General features: G+C 44.0%; 1 protein-coding gene across 4 annotated transcripts in view; it reads left to right on the top strand.

Moving 5' to 3' along the window:
• The window catches only part of znf618 (zinc finger protein 618), a 44,008-nt gene extending 34,131 nt beyond the window's left edge, over nucleotides 1-9,877 (top strand). For 3 of the 4 annotated variants that reach the window (XM_083793476.1, XM_083793478.1, XM_083793477.1), the window contains exons 10-15: nucleotides 281-325; nucleotides 1,207-1,284; nucleotides 1,804-1,965; nucleotides 3,839-4,653; nucleotides 5,180-5,473; nucleotides 6,908-9,877. In XM_083793476.1, the coding sequence (XP_083649602.1) occupies nucleotides 281-325; nucleotides 1,207-1,284; nucleotides 1,804-1,965; nucleotides 3,839-4,653; nucleotides 5,180-5,473; nucleotides 6,908-7,465 (1,952 nt within the window). In that variant the 3' untranslated portion in view covers nucleotides 7,466-9,877. The remainder of the gene's footprint in view (nucleotides 1-280; nucleotides 326-1,206; nucleotides 1,285-1,803; nucleotides 1,966-3,838; nucleotides 4,654-5,179; nucleotides 5,474-6,907) is intronic. The other variant, XM_083793479.1, reaches the window with a different exon arrangement.
• The last annotated feature ends 2,034 nt before the right edge of the window (nucleotides 9,878-11,911 follow it).

Genomic DNA, 11,911 nt, shown 5'->3' on the forward strand with positions numbered 1-11,911 from the left:
GCATTTAAAATGTTATTGGTAATTTTGTACTTTTCAATTCTTGTAGTGTATACTATATTAATGTATATAGTGCTAAAGTGTTTCATGTATGTTAAAGTACAATATTTATTGTAGTGGAGTAGAAGTAAAAATATTGGAAATTGTACTAGTAAAGTACAAATACCTCAACATTCTACTTAAGTACAGTACTTTAGTAAATGTACTTGGTTACTTTCCACCACTGCTGGTAGACCTTGTGCTTCCAAGCAGCCTCACTTGTTGTCTCATCCTTCACCCACAGGAACTCAGAGCCCCCTGGTGGCCAGTTCCTTCTCTACATCCCAGAGTAAGTCCAACCACCACACCCACCTTGCTCGAAACAAAACGTTTGCCCGGCCCCTGCTACCTCTTTTTCCATGTCAACGTTTGTTTTTTTCTCTCTGCCTTATTATTTTGTTAGTTGGCGTGTATTTTCTTTCTTTTTTTTTCTCTCCGCGATCATTTTCATTTGGTGCCTCTTTCTTGCTCAGTTAGTGCAGGGACAATTCAGGAGGAGAAGCTTATATTGTCTGGTTTTATGTTTCCAGAGGTGCATTAGATATGGCAAAAAAATAATAAATAGTGCTGTCGCGACTCACATACTCCTGGAGGGTTCTTTGTGTGCTTCAAGAAAACAAGATTATGTGGAGGTGTTTTTCAAACATAGACTGCAAAATGTGCAGATGAAAAGCATCTTATAAATACCTCTCATAAAAAAGCCCAAATCCAGTATTTGAATGCCATACTGTATTTCCTTTTTAAAACGAGGCTGGCTTCATTTAATAGGTTTTAAAATTCCCCTTCAACCTGAAATAGGGCCTGTATTTTTCATCTTCGTCGGATGTTTAAGATAAAATATATAACGGGCAGCTGGATATAGCAACAGCTCACACTTGATTTATACATGGCGGCACGCTGGCGTCGCGTGCCTGTAAATGGCAGATCTACAAGCTCACAACATGTCACGTTCGTGACGCATTGTGAGTTTGTAGATCTGCTATTTATACAGAGCAAACGACACTGGAAATTGCAGGCAACCACGTCTAAATCAGGCTTCATGGGCATATTGGGGGCGCGAGCGCTCCGCAGACATTCCCGACGGGCATTTTGGGTGCAGTAGTTTGACCTTTGACCCCCAGAGCCCATACATATACCCCCTCCTCTTCTGGGTCTTTCTGTTGTCTCTAGAACCCTTCACATGTGGCGCCTGTGGCATCCAGTTCCAGTTCTACAACAACCTGCTGGAGCATATGCAGTCCCATGCTGGTGAGTCCACCACTATAGGGCTGCGCTTCTCCAAACCTTTTCGCGCCAAGGAAGCATTTGGCCGCGGCCGCGGACCCCTCCCACGTCTGAAAATAGATTTGTGCCAGGGACCCCCCTTACAAGAGAAGATTTATGTAAATGTTATTAATATTTTTTTTTAACTTAAAAAAACTAAAAAACAAAATGGCAGATGTACAAGCTTGCGACGCGTCACAAAGTTTCATGCTGTGAGCTTATAGATCTGCTATTTTTGAATAGTACAAACGTACAAATGGATGAAGTGGTTAAAATGATAACTACTTCTGCTGGGCAGGAGTTGGAGCTAGTTAAAGAGTTGGGAGGTTGTGCATTCGGTGGCAAATGCTTGAAATGCATTGGAGAAAGGGAAAGTTAGCAGACATTTGTTTTATTCCTAATTTATTTTTTGTTTATTTTCCCTCCACTCATATTCTGACCTAGATGACCTTAATGTCACAGTTACGGTTACGTTCATGTTTGTGTTTTCTGTGTCCCCTACAGCAGACAACGAGAACCACACCAAAGGGGATTCTCCAAAGATCTCTCCGGCCTCTGGTCACCAGGAGCACCTGTGGAGGGGCTCGCAGGCCCTGGCCCTGCCCACACTCGCACAGCAGGTTCAGTCTCATGCCCATCCCCCAGTGCGCAATCACACTCTCAACCGTAAGTATTACTGGAGGAAATTAAATGACTGGGATCCATATTATTAGACCTGTCTTGTTTTTTCTTCACTTGTTTATCCCGTATAAGTTCCCTCTCCTAATTGGTTATCAATTAATTGGTATCCTGAGTTGACCTGAAAATGTATTTTCTATTTACTCGCGTACACTCAGCGTAGGGACCGACGATAGCCAAGGTTTTTAGGCCAGAGTTCTCTTCATTTCCACAAATTTGACCGAATCAAATGGTGCTTCATGCCTCACTGTTGTATAACCAGAGAAATGTTACCGCCGTAGGCTTCTCTCAGGACAGTGGCTCCCCCTAGTGACACCATCGTAAATATTTGCCACACAGGTGCAGAGGCATAGCTTAACTATTCTCAACTTTGACACAATGAATTGCATTGATCCAAGCATTGAACCCTCGCCTCTTTTCTCAGAACTGAATCCCAAATACCACAGCTGTGTGAAATTGAATTCAATGCGAATGTATGTGTGTATATGCCTGATATATCCTGTGTGCATCGATTAGCTCTCAGTACAATTACTGTAGTTGGACTCAGGCCAGGTTTGACTGCTTAAATCAGCCATCACCCACCCCACAGATTGTTATTGGAATATACGATGAGCTATTTGAATCTTAGTTTTAACAAAAGTATATCACTAACACAGCTTTTAATAAGTTATGTTCCAACAAAGTGTCATTCTTGACCTTTGACCACAGAAATGCACAATGTGCCAAATATTGAGTTAGCTATTGTGATTTAATAATGAAGATGAATGGGCTTGTGTTGTGACTTGAAGATGATACAGTGTGTCATTGCGGACCGTCACATTTATGTACTCTTTACAGCAGTTTTGCCATCGCTTTGCAGTTCTACTAATGATATTTCCCTTGCCAGAATACTATCACTATTTCACTACAACTATTTTTCTTCAGAATGCTGTTTCCAACAGGTTTATGTGACGTAAAAGAAAATAATCATCATGGATGGTACATTATCCTAAAGACCAAAATAATCATCATGGATGGTACATTAAATAATCATCATGGATGGTACATTATCCTAAAGACCAAAAACATTACATTTGTTCTTTATATCAAAAGTTCCTAAAGTTCCATTCTTAATCGAGCAGTTGAGACGAAAAACCATCTTAAGTCCATAATTTGTTCTGACCCCTCCCCAAAAAGGCCTAACTGTCCTGAACCCTTATCCATAATGTATACATTATGGATAATTAGTGTGGACTTAGATCGTTATTCGTCTCAACTCGTTCCTTTTGAGAGAAAATCATAATGTGTGATTACATCGGGAGATACGAACCGATTTTAACCAGTAATATGATGGTTGCAAGCGGCCTGGGCCGTGGCTCAGCGGTCCAGGCACCTTGGCTGGTAATCCACTCTGGCAGTGTTGCGGGTTCGACTCCCGATCCTGACGGCCTTCACTGCATGTCTTCCCCCCATCTCTCTCCCCATTTCCTGTCCGCCTACTGTCTGCCCCCCCATGGACCTCACTTACAGAACCTCTACAATAACATGTATGCAATGCTGTAGCCTATGAGTGATTGGATTTGTACACAAATTATAATGAAGACCAAAGTTATATAGATTTTTCTCCCCTAAACATCAGACTGTTAAGAGGGAATCGTTAAGGTATACATACAAATCGCAGCCCTACATCATTATAATGATGCTTTTTAACTGGAGCAGGCAGTTCACCTGTAGTAATGTGCTCTTGTATTTTGCCCTGCTTTCCCCATCCACCCATCATCCACCCACCCATCCATCCATCTCCATTCTCCACCCACCATGCATCCATCCATCCACCCACCGCCACCACCACCATCCATCCACCGTCCATCTCTACCCACAGAGAACAACGGACTGCCAGAGAAGGAGCGGCAGCAGGTGGCCGAGCGCCTCCTGCGTCTCATGTGCTCGGACCCGAGCGTGCTCAGCGTGCTCAACAGCAAGGACTTCCTCAAGCTGGCGCAGACCCTGGTGGACACGGGCGCGCGCCATGGTGCCTACTCCACCCGCGATGCCCTGGGTGGCAACATGAGTGCCTTGGCGCTGCGCCAGCTGCCGCGCATGTACAACCAGGTCAAGGTGAAGGTGACGTGCGCGCTGGGCTCCAACGCGTCGCTGGGCATCGCCGTCGCCTGCCACTCCTCGCAGACGTCGGGCCCCGACGCGTGCCACGTGCTCACGGCCCACCAGGTGGAGGGCTCCCGGCTGAGGCGCTACGTCCTGGGCGTCCGAGAGGCCGAGCTGAGGGAGGGCCCCGAGCAGGTGCACCAGTGGGTGCAGAACGTGCTGTCGGAGTTTGTGATGTCGGACATCCGCACGGTGTACGTGTCGGAGCCCCGACACGCGTGGGCACCGGGACTCGGAGGGTCGCCGCTGGGGGGCGGGGGCGGCAGCGGGAGGGGGCGGCTGTGCTTGCGGTGCGCGGGCTGTTCGCTCTCCGCCGTCGTCCAGGCCGTCCTCGGGAAGCGCAGCCTCCAGGCGCGGGGCCTCCACGAGCTGGCCGAGCTCCTCTCGGCGTGCCGCGACATCGCCTCGTCCACCAGCCTGTCTCTGGAGCCGCCGCCGTCATATTCCAATGCCACCGAGGAGGGCGGCGGCCCGACGCAGTGCCCCGTCACACCGCCATGCTGGGACGGCACGGCCGAGGCCCTCTTGCAGGTCAGTGTCAATTACCGTCGACTAAATACTGTGATGAAAAATGTTCGTCGACTGCATTTTTCATCTGACGAAAACTAAACGGAAACTAAATAAAAAAACAAGCTATGGTGACTAAAACATAGACTAAATATATTGACAATTTCGTCAACAAATAAAAACCAGACTAAAATGTCAGGAAGGCACTACTGTACAACAGATCCAGTAGAACTTAAAGACATGTCATTTTACGCTTGGTTGCACGCTGGAAATAGCAGATTTACAAGCTCACAATGCATCGCGCTGTGACGTGTTGTGAGCTTGTGTAAAGTGTAAAATCAGTCCTTACAACTGCATCAGGGCCCGCCAAAATTCTAAATTAACTGTAGGTTTAGTCAACTAAAATCTTAAGACATGTATAGTCGACTAACGCTAAAACATTCCAGGTGACTTAAAACATCGCCAAAAGTAATTGAAAACCACTCAAGGGACTTTGACCAAAACTAAAATCAAAATTTGCTGCATGTCAAAATCAACACTGCTGCCGCAGGTTCACGCCCACTTCGAGCACGTGTGCGAGGCGTACGGGCGCCGCAAGGCCACGGCGCCGCTCCTGCAGGGCCTCAACAAGCACCTGCTGGGCACGCTGGCCTTCCTGCTGGCGCCGCTGCGGCTGGCCGCCCTGGAGCTGAGCCGCCAGCGAGGGAGGCCCACCATGCAGCAGGTGGTGCCCGTCTACCTGCGCCTGGAGAAGCTGTTCACCGCCAAGGCGGGCGAGGCCGGCACCGGCACCGCCAGCAAGCTCTGCCACTACTTCCTGGAAGCGCTCAAGGAAAACTTTAAGGTAAGGGAAAGGGGTGTTAAAGACAGGGTTCCATATATATTCAGTACACTTCATTGTAAGATAAATAATGAAAATAGCTAGGGATATCCCAATCGCGTTTTTTGTTTACCAGCTGCTTGCACAGCTGGTCACTGTTCTCTCTGCCGTGCTTTCACGCCCCCTTTGCTGTAGTTGAGACCTATATTGCTCATTGGCTGTAATGACAATCTATCGTCCTGATTGGCCGCCTCGTCTCTAGGCAACCACACACTTTTTGCCTCTAGCCGACCTCTCAGCCATGGGATATAAGGCAGCAGCTGGTAATTTATGCTCCCGATCCGATTCCGATTTTGAGTTATCTGCCGATACCGTTTTTTCCTGATCCGATATTTATATTTTTATAGAACACTTCACATATCACAATTTTACAAAATCCAAAATCACAGACAATATCCAGTCTAAGGATAGATGCCATTCTGCCAGATGGCCAGCAGATAACTAAGTCAATCTAAGCTCTAATCAAGCACCGTCGTTTTTACGTGATCGCGGCCTGGTGCTAGCTAAAAATGCTACAACATGCTAAATTCGATGTGAATCGATCGCGATTAACCTGGATGGCCTTATGACTATAGCATGCTGGACAGAGTAACGGTAAGCTCGTCTTTACGCCTATGGCACGGAAACTGCTACTAGTGATGTCCCGATCAAATTTGTTTGTTCCCGATCTGATTCTGATCATTTGGAAATGATGTGATCGGCCCCGATTTCCGATCTCTGGATCACTTGACCATGCGCGGGATATCAAAAGCAGATGCATGGATCCCCACCCCCAGCAAATGGAACTCTGGGTAATACTGTAATGTTTAGTACTCCTCTTTCCTTGTACCCCTTCCTGTCACATTATGCTGATACAGATGCTACTTACTGTACACTATGCAGATCATGTTGTAGGTTACTTGTTCACACATATTTTGTTATTTATTTGTTTTTAGTACGTGACCACAGTGCTAAAAATGTCGTTTCAGATGTTAGGTTTAATGTTTCATATTTACCTCGTATCCTAGTTTCTTTGAAGCACTAAATATTTTGCACTCCACTACAGTATGTAACTATTTCCCCTGTTTTTTATTGATTAGAGCCTTTTACTCCAATTTCACACTTTAGCTCTGAAGAGCATCTGCTAAATGCCTACATTGTCAATTGGGTTTAGCCTCACAACATGCCGCATGAATAATGATGCCGTTTGCCTGAGATTCACATTTACATACTGTATGTATTTAATTTAAGTGACACAGAGGCATTTTTGCGCAAGTGAATGTCTACCCAGCATCAGTCTTTTAACCCATTTAAAACTGGGAAAGCATCGGATGGCATTGTAGATGATTCTGCGTTGGCGTGAGATGTGCGAGAGCTAGCGATCAACGCCTTTTGATTTTTGACTTTTCTCCATCGCAGGTGGAGCGAGCCCACCAAGTGGCCATGGTGCTGGACCCCCAGCTGAAGCTGCGCCCGGTGCCCGCCTACCAACATGAGGACATCATCTCCCGGGCGTGCGAAATGGCCACCGAGAGCCAGGACGGAGGATTAAGCGCCGGCGGCGGCGGGGTATCGGGAGGCGACGAGCGGGGTGACCCTTCGGACGGCTCCCCGGCCCCAAAGAGAGGCCGCATGGACGGGAGCAACGGCGGAGGAAACCCCCTGGGCACCTGCTCCATGTCCGGCAGCAGCAGCGACGACAGCCAGAGTCTGGTCCGTCAGGAGATGTTTCAGTACCTGGCCGAGCCCCTCCTCCAGGGAACACCCGACCTCGTTCAGTACTGGAGCTCGGCGGCGGCGGCGGAGAGGTTCCCCCGGCTGGCGCGCCTGGCCCTGTGGCTGCTGGCGGTGCCCGCTGTGGGCATACGCAGCGAGTGCGTCGCCATGTGCGAGCAGAGCCTCGCCATGAAGAGGAGGCAGCAGGTAACCGCCGAGGAGATGAACAAACTTATCTTTCTCCGCTCCAACATGGGCTAGGGACAGGAAGGAAAAAGGAAGAAAGTCCAGACTTTATATTTATATTGTGTTTTAGAAAAGATTGTAAAGATAAATGCATTTGGGACACGGGGACACACACACACACACACACACACACACACACACACACACACACACACACACACACACACACACACACACACACAGACACACACACACACACACAGTACACATTACTTCTTAAGATGAGTATTTACAGGAAATAACAAGTTCTAGGTTAGAAACGTCCATAATAAGGCAAGGTTTAATTTATGTGGGGGAAGCGAATCACAAAGTACTGTTGATAATTTGTACCATTTCCAACAAAAGACATTTCATTTTAATATAAACATTTTATTTTATCAAAACGTACACATTAGTTTGTTGGCATCTGGTACTAGTTTGCCATCTCAGAGTTTGGGCCTTAATGTCTCTCTTGTGCGATTCCCTTGAAACCCTCGAGGTAAATAGAATTAATGATCACGCCTTTACATTTGTTACTCAAAGGCCTTTTTTCACCATTTCAGACAGCTTTCGGGTGTTTGAACAATAGTAGGTTTTCGTAATAATTTGGTGGTTAAGTGGCTTGGGGGTTTGCGGTCCGAAACAATGTGCTCTTGTGGTTGTGTACTTATTCCAGTCCTTAAACCACTGTGCTGTTGGACTATTGCTTTCTAGCCCACGTACATTGACATACGAATTGAAGTTTCATGTGAGCCTGTTTTTTGCATGAGCCACGTACGTATAGTTGAAGACAACCAGAAAACGTAACATTCTTCTGATATTTTGTTAATCATTCTAATTTTGTTAAAACATTTCATTTGTGCACTCTTAAAACCAGGTTTGAATATTATACAGTACATGAATCATGAATATACCACTAAATGTCATTCCAAGTAATCTTATTAAAGGGATAGTTTCCGTTAAGAAGCCTGCATGGTCGTTTGATGATAGTCTGCCTTTCTTTTCAATGCAAACCAAATTGATCCTCACTGAAAAATAATAATAATTCTTAAAACGGGATAAGAAACGTAGTTGCCTCAGTGTTTCATTGTAATAATATTGGACACGTAATATTCTCTCTGTCGGGTGGAAACCTCATTATGTCCAAAACTGTTACTTTTCCGAACTGAAATTCAAAAGTAGCAAAAGTAGCAAATCTAGAACCTCAAATGCGGCGCTTTGCGCCGCGTTTCAACCTTGTATATCTGCTGCTTTTGATACTTTTGTGTGACGCTGTAGGGCATTCATTTATGAACAAATAATCACACAAAAAGTTAGAATATGGAGATAAGAGTTTTATGCTCGACAGCAACGATTTGGCAACAACTGTTAACGCTGTAAAGAAACAGGGACACATTCAAAGTGCTGCATTTTACCATTTAGTAATTCAATTTTAGACTAGGGAATTTAGATTATTTTATACTTTTATTTTTCTGAGAAAATGCTTTCACTCTCCTTGAATCGAGTTGCCATTGCAAAGCAATGGCCTCAACCTCAGCTTCCAATACCTCATACTCAAAATGTGCATGTGCTTTTTTTTTATATACTCAAGTTTCTACTCTATTCTAATTATCAACCATCAAATATTATATCTTCTTAAAAGCATGAACTGTGCTTTTTAGGAATGCTATTAAAATTTATATTCAGACTATATATACATTTTTTATGTATCGTTTCATGTTTCTATCTATCTTCCTTTTTTGCACAAAATGTCTTTAAAATGTCAAGTCAAATGAACAAGTTAGTTTAAGCTGTTTCAGCACTGATTTTCCTTTTTTTTTATTCTCAATTTGGTTGGTTTCATTTTTATTTCACACGAGTTTCATGTTTTGTCCATTTTGTATTCTTATTCTATTTAAGAAATATTTCAACATCAAATCCTGAAGTCCAGATGTACACTGATATTCATCTGACATAAGTGATATTCTACGGGGGCTCTATATATAATTGTTGATCCATTTGCTTTAAGCCTTTGTTTTTTTTAATGTATGGATCCAGATACCTAAAGATAAGAGGATAATTATAGTTCAAGTGAACTCATTGTCGAAATGTTTTTAAGTACAGGCTATCGGCAGTGGGGACAATTTAAGTTAATTGTTTCTTTTCTTCTTATATATTTTTTTAATAGGCCTAAAGGTTTTACATGAGTTTCAGATACAAATTGCTCTGGGAGAAAGTTCCATAGTTGACACGATGTCGACTCATGTTTTGTGGCTGACAAGATATGCATGCATACATTATTACGAGTACTTCTATATGCTGTAAGGATAAGAGCAAGAGTGTTTTCTTGTAAAGAATGATTCACACTTCCTGGTACAGCGTAGGCACGCTGAAAATAGCTCATCTACTAGCTTACGTACATCCCTGCTGTCGGGTCGTATCCTCATATCTCCATACATCAACTTTTTTATGTTTGTTTGTTTTTCTGCAGCTGAAGTAGTGAAAATAGCAGATCTACATGTAAATTGTCTATTTTCACTATTTTAAAATGTTTTAAATAATATCGCCACCAAACTGTCCAAAACTGTTACTTCGCAGGATTCTAATTGAAAAATGTCAAAATAGCAGATCTACAAGCTTCGCGCTGCGTTTCAGGTACAAAGTAGCAGATCTACAAGCTCTGCGCTGCGTTTCAGGTACAAAGTAGCAGATCTACAAGCTCTGCGCTGCGTTTCAGGCTGTGAATCTGCATCTGCTACTTTAACTCTTTTTTTTAGGGTTCCGTAGTCAGTGGTGTAAAGTAACTAAGTACATTTACTTAAGTAAAAATACCTCAAAATTGTACAAAATGTACTCTACACTACAACTCAGATTACTTTGTAGATTTTGATGTTACAAAAAATACATTAACTTTTGGTACTTTTAAGTACATACATTTGTTACAAGTAAAAGTCCGGAATTCAAAATGTAAGAGTATTTCTACATTGCAGTATTGATGTTTTTACTTAAATAAAAAATGTGAGTACTTTTTCCACCACTGGCTGCGGTATGGTTAAGTAGGCGTTAATTTACAGAGGTTTCTACCACTCTGCGGTTAGAGTGAACCGCTCTGAGATTGGGAGGTCGAGGTTCAATCCCCAGCCGGGTCATACCAAAGACTCTAAAACATGGGAACCCAACCAATGTCTGTCTGCTTGGCACTCAGCATCAAGGGTTGCAACTTGGAGGTTGCAATTACAGTAAGTCCCTGTGACATACAGTACCAGCGTCAATGAGCGTCATGTCCAGGGGCTGTACTTGCACATCAAGCTGCCTCACGCTATACAGAGATGGAAGAAAGGCGCCTGCCCTATGGGCGTCGTAGCTGGTCAAGGCGCCTGCCCTATGGGCCTCGTGGCTGGGCAAGGCTTACTCCTAAAGGAGGCTTCTGCCCCTACACAGAGGCGTTACAATAAGGAATGCTTTTGGACTTACAAGGTTTCACCCGACAGTGACGACGTCGATGATGTGCTATTTTCAGTGCGTGCTGCCGGCATGCAACTAAGAATAAGCCAGGCTTGAGATAGAAGTGATAACATGTGGATCATTTGAGTACAGGTTTAACCCCCATGACACTGATGTGGGATCAGATACGTGTCCCCAATGGGCTCTATGGACACGCATGTCATTTTGGAAAGAACTTGGGCCCCTTCCCTACTTCCTTCACAGGTGTTACTTACCGCTGATACTAATTAAGGCTCTGTTCCATTCTGGTCGTGGTCAAGCAGAGTCAGGGTGCTGCTATTGTGCATGTTGGCTCATTGGAAACACTGCTACACCAGTGGGTCTCAAAGTGTCCTTGAGTGGTTCCAAATGGCCCTGTACTGGTGTGTAACTCTGAGTGTGTACACTCTCAGAGTTACAGGGATGAGGGGATCCTTGAAATTAAAAGGTTTGAGAACCACTGCACATTAAATGGAACAGAGCCTTAAAGATGGAGCAACACTGATCACATAGACACTGGTCTGTGCCTGTGGGGTGACATCATCCTTTTTCAGAGGATGCTGTGTGTACTGTAAATAAAAGACTAAACTGCTGTTTTAAGCCCACAAGAGGGCGCCATCATCGCAGACATAGGAAGCACCAATAACATCATACCTCTTTTTTCTATACTGGACTTTAAAAGAAAAGGTTTTAATATAGAAACTCAAGCTAGATACTGTCGTTAGGGAAAAAAACCTGATTCTAATTAAAGTTTTATTTCGTTTTTTTTTTTTTCAGGATTTTAACTTATTCATAATTATGATAAAGTTAACCGTGTAGAAATGGTTTTAAGATGGGTTAGGTTACGTGGACTTGGATTTTATTTTATTATTTTTTATTGATTTTTGTCTTTTAAAATCAGGTTGCGATTATCAGCGTTGTGTTCACAGATTGCTTTTTATACTCTGCTAGGTTGCAAATAAACTTATTTGATCCTGTTCATTTAGTCTTTTTTAGTCCTACTTTGGCAGATAGTTGTGT

This window comes from Protomyctophum parallelum (assembly GCF_964188405.1).
Source record: "Protomyctophum parallelum genome assembly, chromosome: 21".
Taxonomy (NCBI): Eukaryota; Metazoa; Chordata; class Actinopteri; order Myctophiformes; family Myctophidae; genus Protomyctophum; species Protomyctophum parallelum.